Genomic DNA, 21,165 nt, shown 5'->3' with positions numbered 1-21,165 from the left:
AGGAACAGATCTTGATAGCCACTAGCAGAGCATGTATTTTTACAAAAACTTGAGAGCTATTTCAAATAGTTAAGGGGCACATATATTTCATTTTAACTATACCAATTAAAAAAACGTAACACCACGGAATTTATTTTATAGGGTAATTTTATGTTAGTTTTAAAATTAGTTATTATTTTATCTTATATAGGTGACAATTCCAGGATTTTGTGAAGGGCGAGAGGACTATAGCATTTCAGGAAATCATAGTGTAGAAGAGAAATAGTTTCGTTCGGGATCATCCGTGTGTGTGCTGATATAGATTAGCAGAAAAAGAAAAAAACAAAACCGGCGACACTTTACAAATTATCGTGGTTATCCTGATCTAATGTGCTTTGCTATTTTTACGTTTTTTTATATTTTTTTCATGGCTGGTAATGCTCTGCGTATATACCCTTTTTGTGGAGAAAATAATGGAAAATTACTTTACTTTGGAAAAAATAATGAAACGTTATAACCTAAACATTCATATACACCAGCGTGTGTACTCTGCATTGGATTATATTTAGTAACCTCGTGCAGTAAGTTGTTTACCTTAATAGACTTCTGATTGTTTATCCTCTGATCAAAGTTCTTGTTCTTCAGAGATTTATTTGGCTGGGGCCGTTAAGTTGTAGAGACTGTTACAAGTTATTCTAGTTCTAGCGACATGCAGGAACTATAATAACGATATGTAGAGTGTAGTTTTAGCATAATTACCTTAACGTTTTAGTCTGTTGCTCTAACAGTTTATTTATTATTATTTTTAATAATAATAATTATACAAATCTGTTACATTTGTGTAATTACACCGTACACAAATCGTTTTTTGATGATTTAAGACGTACTTCACGTTAGTACATAGCCGCATTTTGTCATGTGATGCTTCCGACAACAGAGAACTAATATTTGATTCCCAGCACAGGCGGTCTCAGGATTTTCTAAACGATAGTTCTAACACAGTGTTCTAGGGAATAATTAAATTTTAACCATTGTAGGTAAAAAAATAAATAAATAAAATCAGTCCACATTATTTTGATCACAAGGAGACTATAACCCCTAAAGCCACTACCTGGGACCGCCCCTGATTCCTAGTAATTAGAACTCTCAAGCATGGATAGATAGTCGGATGGATAGCTCTCCCTCTGTGTGACGGATGCGCAGTGAAGCTGAAGAGTTTCATAACCTCCTTTAGTGTATTATTATTGGTCAAACGTAGAGCTTTTTGACTGCACGAGCAAGGGAAACTGGCGGCTACGGAAGAGGCGGCTGTTCAGCGAAGTTATCCCTATCACAATTAACTTTGGCGAACGGCAGAAGACGATGGTGAGAAATATCACTGAGTTTGTCTTTCCTTTGTGTTTTTACATTTTGAATGAAATCATAATATAGGGAAGCCGAATGCTGCCGATAGGAAAGCTAGCATCTCTACTTATTTCTAGAGAATTATGTATTCTTTATTTTAACAAGCATCTTTGAAATGGACTTTTTCCCTGAAGATATTTTGTGCAAAAAAAAAAAAAAAAACAAAACAACAACCAACAACAAAACATCAAATTTCATTCAGTTTTGAAAGAACGGGCCCTAGGACTTTCTTCAGTATGAGTTGAAAAATGCCCACGCAAAAGTTTTCTTTTTTTTTTTATTTCTTTTTCTTTTTTTTTTTTTTTTTTCAATGAACTGCGCCCTACTTGGAAAATAATTTTGTGATTTTGCCATAGTTTGGACCAATGATGAATCGTTGATCAGCTTTATCAAAAGGCATGCTGCTCACCAATATTATTTAATGATAACCGTCTGTGGACTAATGGAAAACGATTTTTAGTTGATACATTTTGGAAGGAAATGGATGAATCTCGAGTGAGGATTAGAACAAGAATCCATTCTGCTAGAGAGTGGGGTGTGGCGGATTTAAATGCCACATCTATACAGCAAAGGCATTGTGGCAGTCAGAGAGCAGAGGTAAATAAATAATGTATGAGTAGTGTTGGCAAATATATTTCAGTTTTTATGTGAATGTATTAACAGAATATTGGTTCTCAAGTAGCCTCCTTATTCATATACTAACCCTGAAGTTTTTTTTTTAATTTTTACATTCGAAATAAATTCTAAATAAGTAAGACAGTTGAACTAAATGAAGTTTCTCTGACCTCATCTATATATTTGCAAGCCATAAAATTACTGTAAACAAAATATGGGTGGTGAAAAGTAAAAATTAATTGTTCTCCCTTCCTTTCTGCCCATACAAAGCTGTATTCATGTTTATCATTTTTTTTTTTTTCATAATTTCATAGTAAATTCTAAAATGCTGTCAGAGTTTGTGTTAATTTTGTTTCACCTTAGTGCATTTTGTACCACAAATGGAAAACCTCATTATGTTTCAAAAATTAAATGCATTTTATTATTATTATTTTTAGGAAATTGCATATAACTTAAAATAACAGCTTATTTGAATTAATGTCCAATGATTTCTTTATTTAAATTTTTATGTTTAGACTCTGGATGGTTATATAAGTTAAGGATCATCTAGTTGGACAATCTTCAAGAATTTTACCCTATTTTGTGGCATCATATGAATGAAATTTGCTATATTATGTGCAGTTTTGATTGTTTTACTTCCCAGAGAATTTATATGTGGGGGCAAATGCCCTGATTAAAGTAACTGGTGTCCACTTCTATAGACAAACATGATAATGTCTGATTGTTTATTTATCTTTACCTTTTTTTTTTGTTATTTTTAAATTCAGTGAATTGGCTACCTCCAAGTACCATACCTGTAAGTAACTAGATCTTCTGGTGAAGAAACTGGAAATAACACTATAATGAGGTATAAGACCCCCCCCCCCCACCACCTTTTTTTTTTTTTTTTTTGTTAAATAAAAACTTGGGATGCCGGTAAAAATAAATGTAAAGTTATATCTTTTTACTATTTCCTGATTAATTGTGTCATTTGATCATGGAAAAAAATTGTGTCCAGTACTTTCTGATAAGCATAATATGTACTCCGCTATCTGTTTTCTTAATTTCCTAGGACGTGTAATTTTTTAAAAATTGTAAAAATACTTAATCCCAGGGGCTCACATCTGGTGAGTATGAGCTTGGCACACCCAGGGTTCTGAGCTGGATATCATCATTCTTCTCTTTCTTGGTGATTCCTTTCTACTTCTCTCTCTCTCTCTCTCTCTCTCTCTCTCTCTCTCTCTCTCTCTCTCTCTCTCTCTCTCTCTCTCTCTCTCTCTCTCTCTCTCAGGGTAACTTGGAAATTTTTTTTGGCCAGTGCAGCATAAGCCTCAGGCATCCTTGCACCATATGGCTGATAATGATAATAATATATTCACCCATCTCATATTGATCAATGTGATTTTGTTCCCTTCTGAAAGCTGCAATAATTAAATGCGTTAAAAGTGTCCAATTATCTAAAACAGAATAATAAAAAATAAGAAACTGAACTCTGGGTGAACTATACCATTCAGTAGTGTGACCAGGTAGCCAAACAATAGATTAATTAGCATTAGTAGAGGCATATGATGCAAGAAAGCAAGCTTATTCAGCATCAGCCAAAAAAAAAAAAAAAAACAAAACACAACCACTACTCCCATTTCACCCCTCCGTTCGTTCAAAATACCTGTCCAGCTGAGCCTTAAATTTGTTTAAGCTATCAACTACAACAAGTGATGGAAGTCTATTCCACAAACCAACTGCCCACTGGCTAAAGGCAAATTTCCGCACATCTATCCGACATCCGTCCTTCCTCAATTTGAATTTATGCCCTCTCAGGTGATTATTCTGAGCAAGAGGAAGAATCCCATCAGCATTGAGCATGCTCACACCATTCAAGGCTTTATACACCTCTATCAGATCACCTCGCTGGTGCCTAGTCTCCAGACTCTGTAATTTGCAAAACTTAAGCCTTTCTTCGTAAGAGCAACCCTTTGTTCCATTCATTAATCTTGTTGCCCTTCTCTGTACTCATTCCAGCAGCTCTACATCCTTCTTGAAATGAGGCCTCCAGACCTGTATACAGTACTCAAGGTGTGGCCTGACCAATGCCTTATACAAGGGAATAATCACATCCCTATCCCTGCTAGAAAAATTCCTGTATATCATTGACAAGACACCATGAGCTACTCTTGCAGCTCGTCTGCACTGCTCAGAGAACTTCATCTCTGCCTGCACAATTACCCCCAGGTCCTTTTCATTCTCTACCACTGTCAGCGTAGCACCACAGAGTTAGCATTAGTAGAGGCATTTGATGCAAGAAAGCAAGCTTATGCAGCATCAGCCAAAAAAAAAAAAAAAAGTAACATAAATAATTAAAAATAACCACTTCCACGTCACCCCTCTGTTCGTTCGAAATACCTGTCCAGCTGAGCCTTAAACTTATTTAGGCTATCAACTTCCACGACAAGGGATGGAAGTCTGTTCCACCTACCAACCACCCGCTGGCTAAAGGCAAATTTCCGCACATCTATCCTACATCTGTCTTTCCTCAATTTGAATTTATGCCCTCTCAGGTGATTATTCTGAGCAAGAGGAACAATCCCATCAGCATTGAGCATGCTCAAACCATTCAAGGCTTTGTACACCTCTATCAGATCACCTTGCTGGTGCCTAGTTTCCAGACACTGTAATTCGCAAAACTTAAGCCTTTCTTCGTAAGAGCACCCCTTTGTCCCATTCACCAATCTAGTTGCCCTTCTCTGTACTCGTTCCAGCAGCTCTACATCCTTCTTGAAATGAGGCCTCCAGGCCTGTATACAGTACTCTATGTGTGGCCTGATTGCCTTATACAAGGGAATAATCACCTCCTTATCCCTGCTAGAAAAATTCCTATATATCATTGACAATACACCATGAGCTACTCTTGCAGCCCGTCTGCACTGCTCAGAGAACTTCATATCTGCCTGCACAACCACCCCCAGGTCCCTTTCACTCTCTACCACTGTCAGTGTAGTACCACACAGTTGATACGTTGCTCTGGGGTTGCTGTTTCCCATATGTAGTACTTTACATTTGTCAATGTTAAACTTCATTTGCCACCTCGAAGCCCACCTGCTCAACCTTTCCAAATCCTGTTGCAGCAGCATAGTGTCAGTAGTGTCCATGACAACCCTGCCAACCTTTGTATTGTCTGCAAACTTGGACATTAAGCCTGATATACCATCATCAATATCATTTATAAATACAGAAAACAATAAAGGACCCAACACTGAACCCTGAGGGACTCCACTAATAACATTAGTCCACGATGAGCAGTGTCCATTGATTACCACTCTCTGTCTTCTCCCCCTCAACCACCCCTTTATCCATAGCAGCAATTTGCCTCCAATGCCACACTGCTCCAATTTGTGCAGCAGTCTTCCATGTGCAACAGTATCAAAAGCCTTTCTAAGATCCAAGTATATAATATCAAAGTTATTCCCTGCATCCAGTTCTTTTGTGACTGCATCATAGTATCCAATCAAATTGGTCAGGCAAGACTTACCCTTAACAAAACCATGCTGTGTCCTAGCTATAACTGAAGTCTTGTTTAGATGATCCTGCAGTGCTTCTTTAACCAGTGCCTCCATTAATTTTCCGGGAACAGAAGTTAAACTCACAGGTCTATAATTACTTGTGTCAGCCTTTGATCCCCCTTTGTGAATCGGGGTCACATTTGCACATCTCCAGTCCATGGGTACCTCCCCTGAGTCCAAGGAAGCTCTCATAATTATGGTTAAGGGTTTGCTTACTTCCTTTGCTGCCTCCTTTAATATAACTGGATAGATCCCATCGACCCCAGGTGCCTTTCTTGTGTTTATCTTCAACAATTTCTCCTCCACTTTGCTCTCAGTTATTACAAGATTCTCTAGCTTACTGCTAGAGTTGAATACACCTCTGGCTTTGAATTCCCCTCGCTGAATAACTCCTCATGTGTGAATGTCGATGCAAAATATTCATTTAGTTTGTTAGCTACCTGAACAGGGTCATCAACAGTTGACCCATCGATCTCAAGTGGACCAATCTGATTCATCCCCTTCCTTCTAGAGTTTACATAAGTAAAGAACTGTTTGCTGTTTTTCTTCGCATCCCTTTGCCAAGGATCTCTTGTAATCTGCCTTCGCCTGCCTAACCTCCTTTGTAAATTGGTTACAGATCAACTTGTATCTATTATAGGCGTCTGTGTCACGTGTTAATTTGTATGTATCCCATGCATTTTTCTTCTCTGCCATATGCCTCATTAGTTCATCTGACATCCATTTAGGCCTAAACCTTGAACAATAATTCTTAGTTGGTATGCAAAGCCTAGTAGCTTCCAAGATAAGTTCTTTGAATGCTTCCCATTTTGAATTTGCTGTTGGCAATATCATCAGTTGATCCCACTGTATAGAATTTAAATACTGTCTCAGTCCATTGTAGTCGCCTTTACGAAAGCAATACCCCTTCCCTTTACCCCTAATGGTAGTTACCTCTTTTGGCAGTGATCACAGCACACTGTGATCACTGCCACCTAGTGGTTCATTTATCTGCAGATTCTTAATGCATGAAGAATCACTACTGATAATCAAATCAAGAGTATTACTCCCTCTAGTTGCCTCCCGAACATGCTGATGTAGAAAACAATCATCCAATAAATCCACAAAAGCCTTGCTACTGTGTGAGTGACCAGCCCCCAAATTCCAGTCAATATCTGGGAAATTAAAATCCCCCATTATAAGACTCTCTGATTTACTGGCCCACTCTATTTCTCCGAACAGTTTCATATTATACTCATCAGAGTCATTAGGCCTATAGCACACTCTTACTCTCAATTTTGATCTCCCAATGCTTATGTCACACCAAACTGACTCAACACTGCACTGTCCAGCGATGTCGACTGGCTTCACTTCCTTGGTTTTTATGTGTTTCTTAACTAATAGCATAACCCCTCCCCCTTTCCTATCCTGTCTATCCTTTCTGTAGACGTTGTACTCCCCAAATTGCAGTTCTGCATCCCTTATATCTGTGTGACACCACGTCTCTGAAATCCCCACAATATCTGCCTTTGATGTTTTGAGCAATACCTCAAATTCATCAAATTTATTTACTAAACTCCTAGCATTGGTGTACACACAAGTATACATGCACCTGTTCTTTTTCTTAGCTACCCTAACACAACCCATGTCTTTACTTGTACTCCAGTGATTCCCAGCAGTCTCTGAAATCTCCTGCATCTTATTTTCCAGGCTGCGGCTCATTCCAATAGAAGCAGTGCAAGAATCACTTTCACCTCTGCCAGTGGCTACTGTTAATCTATTAGTCCTTGTATCCCCCCAATCTAGCAGTTTTCTGACCCACCTAACACTGCCTCGATAGCATCAGCAAACATTCTTGCACCCTTTCAATTTAAGTGTATCCCATCCCTGTAGAAGCAGTCTCTCCTGTTAACAAGTACAGACCAGGCTGAAAAAAATTCTACCCCTTGAGCCCTGCACAATCTTTCCAGGGCCGAATTGATTGACAGGGCTCTCATCGTATACTCCCTCCTATCGTGTCTGGGCAGAATTGCAGACACTTTCAATTTCAACCCTAATTCACGGCTTTTTTTCATCAATGACCTGTACTTGTCCAGTAATTCCGCTGGTCTCCTGCTCTTAATATCATTAGTAAATACGTTGATACGTTGATCTGGGGTTACTGTTTCCCATATGTAGTACTTTACATTTGTCAATGTTAAACTTCATTTGCCACCTCTCAGCCCATCTGCTCAACCTTTCCAGATCCTGTTGCAGCAGCATAGCATCAGTAGTGTCCTTAACAACCCTGCCAACCTTTGTATCGTCTGCAAACTTGGACATTAAGCTTGATATACTATCATCAATATTATTTATAAATACAGAAAACACATTGGACCCAACACTGAACCCTGAGGAACTCCACTAATAACATTAGTCCACGTTGAGCAGTGTCCATTGATTACCACTCTCTGTCTTCTGCCACTCAACCATCTCTTTATCCATATCAGCAATTTGCCTCTAATGCCCCACTGCTCCAATTTGTGCAGCAGTCTTCCATGCGCAACAGTATCAAAAGCCTTTCTAAGATCCAAATATATAATGTCAAAGTTATTCCCTGCATCCAGTTCTTTCGTGACTACATCATAGTATCCAATCAAATTGGTCAGACAAGACCTGCCCTTAACAAAACCATGCTGTGTCTGAGCTATAACTGAATTCTTGTCTAGATGATCCTGCAGTGCTTCTTTAACCAGTGCCTCCATTAATTTTCCTGGAACCGAAGTTAAACTAACAGGTCTATAATTACTTGTGTCAGCCTTTGATCCTCCTTTGTGAATTGGGGTTACATCTCCAGTCTATGGGTACCTCCCCTGAGTCCAAAGAAGCTCTCATAATTATGGCTAGGGGTTTGCTTACTTCCTTTGCTGCCTCCTTTAATATAATTGGATAGATCCCATCCACCCCGGGTGCCTTTTTTATGTTTAACCTCAACAATTTCTCCTCCACTTTCCTCTCAGTTATTAGAAAATCATCTAGCTCACATGCCAATGTTTACTTCACCTACGACATTCCCCTTCCTGAATAACTCCTTATGTGTGAATGTAGATGCAAAATACTTGTTTAGATTGTTAGCCACCTGAGCAGGATCCTCAACTGTTGAACCATCAACATCCAGTGGACCAATCTGATTCATCCCTTTCCTTCTTGAGTTTAAATAGGTATAGAACTCTTTTCTGTTTTTCTTTGCATCCTTTGCGAAGGATTTCTCATAATCTGCCTTTGCCTGCCTAATATCCTTTGTGACTTGGTTACAGACCAACTTATATCTATCATAGGCTTCCATGTCACCCATTAATTTGTATGTATCCCATGCATTTTTCTTCTCTGCCATATGTCTCATTAGTTCATCTGACAACCATTTAGGCCTGAACCTTGAACAATATTTCTTGGTTGGTATGTAAAGCCTGGTAGCTTCCAAGATTAGTTCCTTGAATGCTTCCCATTTTGAATTCGCTGTTGGTAACATCATCGGTTGGTCCCACTGTATAGAATTTTTAAATACTGTCTCAGACCATCGTAGTCGCCTTTACGAAAGCAAAAACCTTTCCCTTTACCTCTGATGGTAGTTACCTCCTTGAGTAAATCTCACTTCACCACACTGTGATCACTGCCACCTAGTGGTTCCTTTATCTGCAGATTCTTAATGCATGAAGAATCACTACTGATAATCAGATCAAGAGTATTACTCCCTCTAGTTGCCTCCCGCACATGCTGGTGTAGAAAACAATCATCCAATAAATCCACAAAAGCCTTGCTAGTGTGTGAGTGACCAACCCACAAATTCCAGTCAATATCTGGGAAATTAAAATCTCCCATTATAAGACACTCTGATTTACTGGCCCACTCTATTTCCCTGTACAGTTCCTTATTATACTCATCAGAGTCATTAGGCCTATAGCACACTCCTACTCTCAATTTTGATTTACCTATGCTTATGTCACACCAAACTGACTCGACATTGCCCTGTCCATCGATGTCGAGTGGCTTCACTTCCTTGGATTTTATGTGTTTCTTAACTAATAGCATAACCCCTCCTCCCTTCCTATCCTGTCTATCCTTTCTGTAGACGTTGTGCTCCCCAAATTCCAGTTCTGCATTCCTTATATCTGTGTGACACCACGTCTCTGATATCCCAACAATATCTGCCTTTGATGTTTTGAGCAATACCTCAAATTCATCAAATTTATTTACTTTTTAATAATGAATGCTCATAAATAACAAATGCTCATTAATAATAAATGCATACTTTTTAATTAATAAATGCTCATTAAGATAGGAAACAAAGCATTAAAAGGCAGAAACTTCAGTATGGTGCCAAAACATTCAAATTAATTTTATGTTCACTTCTTAGTAATAGATGGAATTGTTAATATGAAAGCAGGACAGAATTTCAAGTGGTTGAAAAGTGGGACAAATGTTTATTATACCCAAGCCAAATAATCATTAATCTTCAGAGATGAATATAAAATAAGTAGTAGTTATCACCTGTCAAATAATTTCTAAGAATTTATTTAGAAGACAATAAATTATTAAAAATCATCATTGGTTGCTGAGCAAAAATTATATTACACATATTTAAGTTTTTTATAGTATACTTGTGTTCTCTTATCTCTGTATAAGAGGACTGAAATGTATTTTGCCTGTTGATCATCCTCAGTTAATATGCATTTTAATGTTGTTGCTAAGTATGCACTAGTTGAGTTAAAAACAGAGCTGATGTGAAGGTGGCTCCGAGTGCCAAGTGAATGATTTACAAAGTGATTTGAAAGTGTCTTTTTTTTCCAAGCGACTGATTAGAGAGATTGTTAAAATCTTTTCTTTTATAAAGTTATTGTAATAACTATCATATAACATATATATTTTTTAATATTAGATATATATGAGTATATACACACACACAGTGTGCAATCCTATTAATGGCTTGCTCCATACTTTAGGAACTTCTGGTCTGTAGTGTTTTTAACATTAATGAATTGCACCATACCCTTCGATGAATTTTACTTGACTTCAATGTCTGTATTGAAATCAAATAAAAGTTAGTATTGCTTGTACAGTTAGCATTGTTAAAATGCTAACTGTACAAGCAATTACGGTGTTCATCCTCCTAATGGCACAATATTATAGCCAGTGTGGTTATAATCATTGTCCTTCTTCATCATGTGAAAAAGCTTGGATTTGAATTTCATCAATAACTGATATTAACTTTTGTGTTGAAATATTCCACCTACAATCATATGATATTTAAAGATTATTTAATTAAATCATTCATAACTAACAAGTAGAACAATAGTTATAAGTACTAGCCTTCCTGAACAATGTGGAACAGGCTCAGGATGGAACATTTCTATCAGTGACTCAAGAAAATGTTTTTATTTTTGATAAATGTGGCCAGTTTGTATTGGCAGTGACAAATGATACAAGGAAGCAAGCTTATATAGTATCACAACGAAGAAAAAAAAAAAAGCCCTATGCACCACACCTAACCATCGTCAAACAGTTTGACTAATTTTTTAAATTTATTAAAACTGCCCAGCTCAACACTATGGGGCAGTTTGTTCCAATACTCGGTCAAATTTTCTCATAACTATCCTGCAACTGCACTTTATATCAGTTTAAACTTATGATCCCTTATGTGTGTATGTCATTCTAGCAAAAGTTAAGATGTCATCAGCATTTAATTTAAGTAATCAATTTAAAGCCCTAAACATTTCAGTTAGGTCTTCTTGCAGATACCTAGCTTGCAGAAGAAAGGCTGCAGTTTGCAGAACTGCAGCTTTCCTTTGTAAAGTACAACAAGCTTAGTACTTTACTAAGCTTGTTGCTCTTATCTGAACTCATTCCACTATATCCATATCCTTCCAAAAATTAGATGTCCTGACCTGTATGCATTACTCAGCATGCAGCCTAATCACCTACTTGTTGCTGATTAGGAAAAATTTCTGTATAAAAATTATTTGACAAAACATCATGAGCTGTCCTAGCAGCCTATCTGCATTGCTCAGAGAACTTCATGTCAGACTGCATAATTACTTCCAGGTCTTTTTCCTTCACCTTAAGTGTGATACCACCCAATTCATACGGTATTGAACTTTCATTTTTCAATGTTAAGCCTCTTTTGCCACTTCTCAGCCCAAATGGCTGATTTATCTAGGTCTTGTTGCAGCACCATATCCTAATTTGTGTCATTAACCACCTTAAAAACCTTCGATCATCTGTAGACTTTAAATTTGATATGTCTTCATCAATATCTTTAATAAAAATATTGAAAACAATAAGGGGACCAAGTACTGGATCTCAAGAGACTCCACAAATAATGTTAGTGTAAGAAGAGCACTGCATATTATTAATCACTATTCCTTCTGCTGCTAAACCATCCCTTTATCCATAGCAGTAATTTTCCCCTAATGATACACTAATCTAATTTTTATATAACAGTCTTTTGTGTAGAAGGGTTTCAAAAGCTTTCCTGAAATCTAAATATATGATGTTAAAGTTAATTTTTGCATACAGTCCCTTTCTTAAAGTGCTGTAATATTGCTTACCAGAGTTATAGACAATAGCTTGTCTTATTGAATGTGTTCTTTGATTGCCATGTAACACAATTCCTATAAAAATGATTCTGCAATTATTCTTTGATCATTGAACATTATTTTTCCAGGAAAACAAGACAAGATTGCGGGTATGTTTATGAATTTGGGAGACATTTGCACATCTCCAATTCTTATGGACTTCCCTTGAGTCCAAGGATATGCTCACTATCATGATTAAAGGATTACTTACCTTTTTCATTGCCTATTTTAATATAATTGGATAGATTTCATCACACCAGGTTCCTTAATTTTTTTTTTTTTTTAGTTTCAATAGTTTCTCTTCCACTTTATTCTCAGTAATCACAAATCTTCTAGTTCCCAGTTATAACTCATTATACTTCTGGTATTCCTATCTTTAAAAACACCTCTCACATGAATGTTGATGCTGAATATTTATTCAATTTGTAAATAATCTGATCAGGATCATCACTAGTTGTTCCATTCATATCTAGTGGGCTAATATGATTCATCCCTTTCCTTCTAGTGTTAACCTAACTAAGGGGACGCTTTTCTTTGCATTCTTTGCCAGAGTTTTCTTGTAATGTGCCTTTGCCTGCCTAACTACCTTTATGCTTTAATTGCAATTATATGCAAGTTTCTTTGTCTACTTCTAATTTATAATTATCCCATGCATTTTTTCCTTCTCTGTCACTGGTATCATTAGTTCATTTGTCATCCATTTAGGTCTAAACTTTGAACAGTATCTTGTAGTTGTACGAAAAGTTTGGTAGCTTCTATAATTACTTCCTTGAATGCTTTCCACTCAGAATTATATAACATTATGAATTGGTCCTACTGAAAAGAATTTAAAAACTATCCAAGACAATTGTAATCACCTTTTTGTAATATCTCTTCCCTTTACCCTTGATAGTAGTTACAGCTCAAGTAAATCCCAGATCAGCAAATTGTGATCGCTACCATATAGTGGTTCTCTGGATTCTTAATGCATGAAGAGTTATTTGTGATAATCAGATCAAGAATATTGCATTCCCTTGTTTCCCCTCATAACATGCTGCTTTAGAAAGCAGTCATCAAATAAATCCAGAAAGGTTCTGCCATTGTGTTAGTGACCAGCCCACAAGTTGCAGTCTGGAAAGTTAAAAGTTCCCCATTATAAGCTATTCTGATTTACAGGAGCACCTCTATTTGTCTGATAGCTCATTTATACTTATCACAGTCATTTGGCCTATAACAGGCTCGTACCCTAATTTTTATTTTGTCAGCATTTATGCCACACCATACTGACTGAACATAGCACTGGCCAGACACTTCAATTCAGTACAGCCTTAGATTTTTAAGTGCTTCTTAACCAAGAGCATAGCCCCCTCCACCCAGCTCCTAACCTGGCTGTCCTTTCTTTACATATTGTATTCACCATATTCAAATTCTGCATCCTTTGTCTGAGTGGCAACATGTCTCCAGTAATCCTACAATATCTTCTTTTGATTACTTAAAAGTACCTCAAATTCATGAAATTTTTTTACTATACTCTTAGCAGCCCTTGTTTTTGCTTGTTCCATGAAGACCCCCTCCCCCCAGCAAGCTCTGTAATCCCTGACACCTTGCTGTCCAGATTGTATGTCCAAATAGAAGCACTGCAAGAATAACTTGCAGCTGCAATTAATCTATTAGGCTCTGCATCCTCTCCCATGCTAGCAACGTTTGAACCACCCAACACTGTCTCGATAACATCAGAAAATATTTTTTTCCCCTTCAATTTAAGTTACTCAGCCCTAGTTTCATCCTTGTGAAACTAGCCCAGACCACGCTGAGAAAAATTCTACCTTATGAGCTGTGCACAGTATTATATGGTTGATTTCCTTTCATTTTGGGTACTTGAAAGGAAAAGATGTTCATACATTTAAAATAGACAGCCTGAATGTGAAATGATGATGTACAGTTAAGTTCAGTAAAGTTTGCATGTATTTAAAATGATTAATATATTGCCTATTAGCATTAGTAGTGGCAAGTGACACAAATAGTAAGCTTATACAGCATCAAAGGAAAAAAAAAAAAAAAAAAAACCCAACACTTCCCATTTCACCTATCCATTCCTTCCAATCTCGTGGACAGATGTCTCTTTATGCATTTTTTGTTCAGACATGTCGTGAAGAACACAAGAACAAGCATCCTAATCAAAATGTGGTATTTGCTTAATTTTCAAAGAACTGTGCAGAAAAGTTGAAGACAATGTCTGATAAGGAAATACAATGCTTTCATTAAATGGTAGAAAAGGACAAAAAAAAGTATGAATCTGAAATGGCAAACTACAAACATCCCAAGGGTGAAAAGGGGAAGAAGCAAAAGTGCAGCAAGGATCCCAAGCAGAAAATGCACCAATGAGAGCATTTTCTGCTTTCTTTTGGTTTTGCAATGATGAGATACTGAAGGTGAAATAAACAATGCAAGATGTTATTGTTGGAGATATTGCAAAAGAATTAGGTAGAAGATGGAATTGAAGTGTCTGATGATGTAAAGCAAAAGTATGAGGCATTGACTGCTAAAGGTAAAGTTCAATATGAAAAGGAGGTAAAAGCATACAAAGACAAAAAAAGATTACATTTACATATAGTGATATTTACACGTAATTCGGAAACTGGTGCTTATTGGGGGGGGGGTACCGCTATATTTCCTTTTAACTTGGACTCTGTTTTCAAAATTATTTAATGATGTTTCTCCAACAGTACCCTGTTCTTAATTTTGCATGTTAAATTCTTCTTTCCTCTACTGGTTTGCCTCGCTAATGGCATACTTTCATTTCTTTTTATTAAAGCATAAAATTACAGTTAAATACACGCAACATGTTGTTGTTTATGCATATTTGCTGCCACTGATGTCTGCTCTACTAACTTTTTTTATTTTCATTTAATTTTGCACTTATTTCTGCCTAATATTTGATTCATTTGGATTTAATTAGAATTATATATATATATATATATATACAGGTGTCCAAAGAAAGTGCATCACCTAGGAATTTCATATTTCTAACCTTTTTTTTCTCTATGGTAAAAAAAATTAATGACTAGCATCACAAATAGAAATATAAACAAAAGATATTCATTAATAGTTAAGGCAAAGCTAAGTAATATTTGACAAGTGCTCTCAAAATATTCCAAAATGAGCATTTGCAACCTTTATACAACAGTTTCGGTAAACATGACAATTATGGCTGAAATGTTATCAGAAGCCCTCAGTTTGCTTCAGTTCATCATTTTAAATGGAAAACAAAATGAAAAGTTCAACAAGTGCAAACTAATATTTAGTTGAACTGATGACAGCAACACACGGTTGAAGCATTGACAAGATCAATTTCTGAAGATAGTGGTTAGAAGTTTGTGGTTCCAAACATGAATTATGGCTTCCTCAAGTTCACTAAGGGTCTTTGGTTTCTTTTTGGCAACTGTAGATTCCACACGATGCCAACAGTTTTCTATAGGAGTCAGGTCCTATAGAGAATGCAGGTTGAATTTCTTCTCATCCGAGAAAATAACTGACTTTCACTGCTTGGGGGTCCATTTGACATGCTCCTTACACCAAATTAATCGAGCCCTTTTCATTTTTTGTGTGAGGAGGGGTTTCTTAAGATGACTGTCTGAAGTCCATTTCTGAACTGTTACTGCACTTGCTAACACTCCTGTATATTCTTCCCATTCTCTTTTCAGCTCAGACTAAGAAGCTTTATGGTGTTTAAGGCATAAGTTCTTCAAAATGTGGTCCTGTTTTGGCATAGAGATTCATTTGCATTCGGTTCCTTTTTTCCTATCAGCAGAACCAGTATTCTTGAGTTTGGAAAGAAATCTGATAACTGTCAACTGATTACAAGACACTCTATAAGCAATATGATGCCAAGAACATCCTCACGTAAAGCAACGATAGCACATTTTTTTGTGGCGTCAACTGTACGTAACTCACCATCCCGACACAATCAAGGAATGACTGCAACTCTTGCAGAGCGTGCTTATATAGCTGAAAGTAACAGTCGATGCAATATTACATCATCACCTACGCATGTCAATCTTATCTGATACAATCTCTAAGAAATATTGCCATATACTTACATTATTCGGACGACAATTACAATTTTAAAGAGTGATGCACTTTCTTTGAACACCAGTGTGTGTATATATATAAAAAGTATGGATAAAATGATAAATATGAGGCAAAAAGTTAATTGAATAATAAAAGTAATATGACAGTTGTACCTAAGAGTGCAAAGCAGTAGTAAAGGATACTAAAGTGTATATATATATGTGTGTGTGTGTGTGAGTGAGTGATAGAAGTAATATTTTGTGTAATTTACACCTAGAAGTAATATTTTGTGTAATTTACACCATCTACTTGCTTTTTTGGTTGTACTACAGGGCTATCCCAGGCCATTGCATGATTTTTAAAACTTCTTCTGATCTGCAGGAAAGAAGATCAAGGACAGGATTACAGTTCTTTTAACCTGCAACATGATGGGAACAATCCAGATGAAGCCATTAGGTATTATGTGGTTATTGGCAGCCTGTCTGAGCAATGCAGACAAGCTGCCAGAGCAGATCATGGGATTTTGTCAGGAATTTTACTAGCAGGGAAAAGTAGGTGATTGTCCCTCTGTATAAGGCAATGGTCAGGCCGCACCTGGAGTATTGTGTACAGGTCTGGAGGCCTCATTTTAGAAGGATGTAGATTTGCTTGAGCGTGTACAGAGAAGGGCAACAAGATTGGTGAGGGGAATGAAGGGATCCGCTTACCAAGAGAGGCTTAAGTTCTGCAAATTGCAGCGGCTCGAGACTAGGCACCTGTGAGGTTTTCTGATTGAGGTGTATAAGGCCTTGAATGGGTTGAGCACGCTGAATTCTAATGGGATTCTTCCACTTGTTCAGATTACGAACCTAGGGGGGCATAAATTCAAATTGAGGAAAGACAGCTGTAGAATAGATGTGCGGAAATTTGCCTTTAGCCAGCGGGTGGTTAATTGCTGGAACAAACTTCCATCTGTTGTTGTGGAATTTGATAGGTTAAATAAATTTAAGGAGGAACTGGACAAACATTTAGAGGGAATGGTTGTGTGAATTTTTTTTTTTTTTTTTTTTTTGTCTGATGCTACATAAGCTCATATGCTTGCTTTCTTGCATCACATGCCACTATTACTATTAGAATCAGCCACTTTATAGAATCAAATTTTAAAGAACCGATTCAGATCAATAAAATGCACCACAACTGCATTGTTTATTAGAATCGCATATTTGGTTATGTCAGAATCAGTTGTGAAAGCCACTGTGATATTTTTCTAAAGCACAATTCTGGAGGTCACAACCAATAAACAGTACAAAAACTATTTTCAGTTTCTAGTTTATTGGGCTTTTCTGTTAATGCAGTAAATGGGTAATAAACTCGATCTTATTGCTTTTGCGATAATATCCATAGCTGGAATTCTGTGTTTTCACGTTATTATGGTGAAATGTGTTTCCCCTTCACTGAAATCTGCTCTTCATTTTTATTTCTAAACTTCGTCTCACTGGCATGTGTCATGTTATTTTCAATTTGTGTGCTGTGTGCATAACAGCACATGCCACGCACACACAAATTGGAAATAACATTGACGCGTATTTTTTTTACTGTGTTTTAAATTTTACTACCCAAAAAAAAAATCATGCAGTCTATAGATGAAGAACATCATCCGATATTTCAAAGCAGATAACTGTTCTAGATGCATTTCATATGACAATGATTGCCTGGAATGAAGTTTCCAAAACATGCATTAGAAACTGTTTCCAAAACATGTGGATTAATTATTTATAATAGGCAATTAAGTCATGATACTGATTACGTTGAAAAGCTTGAAGACATGGGTGAACATAGATGGTGATCTACAAGTTACTATAGCTTTAACAGATGAAGAAATTGCCCAGTCTGTTACTGATAATTTTACCGAGGAGGAGGAGGAAAATGAAGACGAACCCGAACGAATTCCAGTTACAAAACGGCAAACTCGTGAAGCTATAGCTGTACTGAGGAGAGCGTTGGAAGAAACTGATGCAAGTAATTGTGAATATAGACTGTTATACAATATTGAAAAATCTATAAATAGACTTAAGTGATAATTTAAAGCAATCTAAAATAAGTGACTATTTTAAATTATAATCATATTACAAAGCGTTATGTTTAATATGTCACTTTGCTTGTATGTAAGTATAAATTTATTTTTATTTTGCTAACTTGTGGATAATATTCTTCCGATTTTCATGTATCATTTAACTTGTATAAAACTTTGATAATAAAGTGTAAATTTGTGCTTTAAATCTTTATTTTTATAGCATACTATTTATGGATTTTCACTTATTAAAATCTTTTTATTAGAATCAAAATTCAATTTGCAAATGTGATCACTATAATTGGTGCTTACTGTGTATACGTGCGCACACACACACATACACGGGCTTAGAGCAGTGGTTTTCAACCTTTTTATAATAACGGCACCCCTACTCAATTTTCTGCCTGTTAGATCCGATTCTCTCTCTCTGTAGGTATGTATATATATATAATATTAAAAAAATAAAAAAATATATATAATATTAAAAAAATAAAAAAATATATATAATATTAAAAAAATGTTATATGATATTTATTACAATAATATAATTATAAAAATTACATTTCATAATACAAATTATATATATACAGTATATAATTTTATTCTTTATATAGACATACTAAGTAAACATCAATTATTGATCACCAAAAAATTAAAAAGATACTGTACACCTTTTTATAATGAAATAAACATAAATTAAAAAATAATAATAAGTTTAAGTAACTTAAACCCGAATTAGGTGGCACCTCTGGAATTTTGTTGCGGCACCCCGGTTGAAAACCACTGGTTTAGAGGGAAACAGGCATTCTGTGTTATTGCTCAGTCTAAAACACTGATGGATCCAATATCTTTCTATTTTAGGAGGTTTAGAAGAAGTCTGGTTGGCCTGCCTCCCTAAAATCCACTCATGCACACCTTCTTGATAGTAAGCCCTGTTACGTCAATTTGGTGGCAACGAACATGTAGAGTGGTTCTCTTCAAGATGCCTGGTCGGGGTGAAGAGAAAAAGACCAAACCCTCCAACATAAGACAACACGATGAAACAAATGGCCCTCAGTCCCTAATGGTTTTCACTTCCTTTCTTATGGCAGCAAGAGGATCAGAGTGGAAGTAGAGAGTGCTAAGAATCTCTCGGTATGACCAGGCTGCCATGCACGGAAACTGAACTTGATCTGTTTCAATGTAAGATCACTCATCGATGAAGAGAGGATATTAGAGCTGGAAAAGGAATTAGAAAATGTGAATTGGAATTTCATTGGCTTGACTGAAGCAAGAAGAAATAAATCACTTGAAGTTCATCAATGGAAACAGTGAAAAGAGCGAAGGTGGAGTTGGCTTTCTGGTCCATAAAGATATAAAAAACAATGTTTTGGAATTCAAAAGGACATCTCCAAGGGTGTAAGACTACTATTCAGGATTTCTAAGAGGTACGAACTAAAGGTTATAATGATATTTACACAAACATTGAGCCACGATGATGGAGAGGTTAAAGAAATATACACTGAAATTGAGACTTCTAGATGAACAGAAAACTCACGACACCATTATTATGGGGGACTTCAGTGCTATGGTTGGAAAGAGACAAAACAGCACAGAAAGGGAAACTATGGGAAATTTTGGAATTGGCGAAAACAATGAAAGAGGTGAAAGACTTGTGGAATTTGCAGAATCTCGAGGAATGTCAGTAATGAACACTTTTTTCAAGAGAGGGTGAACAGAAAGTGGACTTGGAAGAACCCAAATAAAGTCACAACTAATGAAATTGACTTCATCCTCACTAACAGAAGATATATTGTGAATGATGCTACCATCCTGAATATGGTAAATGTTAGAAGTGATCACAGAGTGATAAGATGCACACTTGATATAGATGTAAGAAAAGAATGGGGGAAAAACTGACTCGAGTAAATAATATAAAGGTCTTTGAGATAATAGAAGAGGAGAAAAAGCAGTATGTACTGGAACTTAAGAACAGGTTTGAGCTTCTGCAGACAAGGAATACAACTTTCTGAATGTGATAAAGAGAAACCTGTAGGTAAAAAGAAATCTAAAGAAGAAAAAATTAGACAAGAAACACTTGTCATGATGAACCAGAGACGACAAATGAAGAGCAAGATAAATCTGACAAGGACAAAATTGAGTATATTGAATTATGCAAAGCCATCAGAAAGAGACTCAGTGAGGACATAAGAAGATTTAACACGAGAGAGGTGGACAAAACAGAGGACTTTAATCAGCAGTCATGATCAGTAATACAGAAAGACATGATACTGAAACCAAAGAATAGTGATGGCATACCTATAAATAGCAGAGAAGGTATAATTCAAATAGTAGAATACTACAAAGAGTGAGGAATGATGCCAGCAATGGGGAAGATGGAAAACAAATTAGCAACACATATTGACATACATGCTTCCTGATGAGGTAGAATATGCATTGAAGAAAATGAAGAATCAGAAAGCCTTGGGTGAAGATGAAGCTACTGTAGAGTTGTTAAAATTGGGAGCAAGAGACATGACAAAGAAAATGGCAAGAATCTTTATAAATAAAATGCATTAGGAAAGGCATAATGCCTAAGGAGTGGAATAATGCAATCATAATTTTGCTGCATAAGAAAGGAGATAAATCAGAAATTAGAAATTACAGACCAATTAGCTTGTTGTCCCATATCTATAAGTTGTTCACAATGGTCATTACTAACAGATTAGAAAGAATATGTCAAAGACACCACATTCATAATGATTTGAAGAAAATATATGAGAACACTACTTCCTTTATAAGACTAGACAAAAGACAGTAGCAAATTTAAAACTGAGAAAGGAGTTCGAAAAGGAGATACAATAACTCCAAAGTTTTTTACTGCTGCCCTTGAGGAAGCTTTCAGAAGATTGGACTGGTTGCAGAAAGGAGTCAGTGTGAATTGAGAGTACCTAAACCATTT

The 21,165-nt window shown here is 36.3% G+C and overlaps 1 protein-coding gene and 1 pseudogene across 3 annotated transcripts in view; both read left to right on the top strand.

Moving 5' to 3' along the window:
* LOC150088294 (colorectal mutant cancer protein) overlaps positions 1 to 21,165 on the top strand; it is a 498,699-nt gene that overhangs the window by 157,901 nt on the left and 319,633 nt on the right. Inside the window, exon 1 of one of the 3 annotated variants that reach the window (XM_090369450.1) lies at positions 1,722 to 1,980. The exons of the other annotated variants lie outside the window; for them this stretch is intronic. Within the exon in view, the coding sequence (XP_090225576.1) occupies positions 1,864 to 1,980 (117 nt within the window). The 5' untranslated portion in view covers positions 1,722 to 1,863. Of the gene's footprint in view, positions 1 to 1,721; positions 1,981 to 21,165 lie in introns of those variants that run through there. 3 annotated transcript variants of the gene reach the window in all.
* Positions 10,566 to 15,836, top strand: LOC150088295 (high mobility group protein DSP1 pseudogene; annotated as a pseudogene).

This window comes from Mastigoproctus giganteus, chromosome 3, assembly GCF_048544385.1.
Source record: "Mastigoproctus giganteus isolate SK-2022 chromosome 3, ASM4854438v1, whole genome shotgun sequence".
NCBI lineage: Eukaryota > Metazoa > Arthropoda > Arachnida > Uropygi > Thelyphonidae > Mastigoproctus > Mastigoproctus giganteus.
This window is presented reverse-complemented; position numbering and strand designations above follow the sequence as displayed.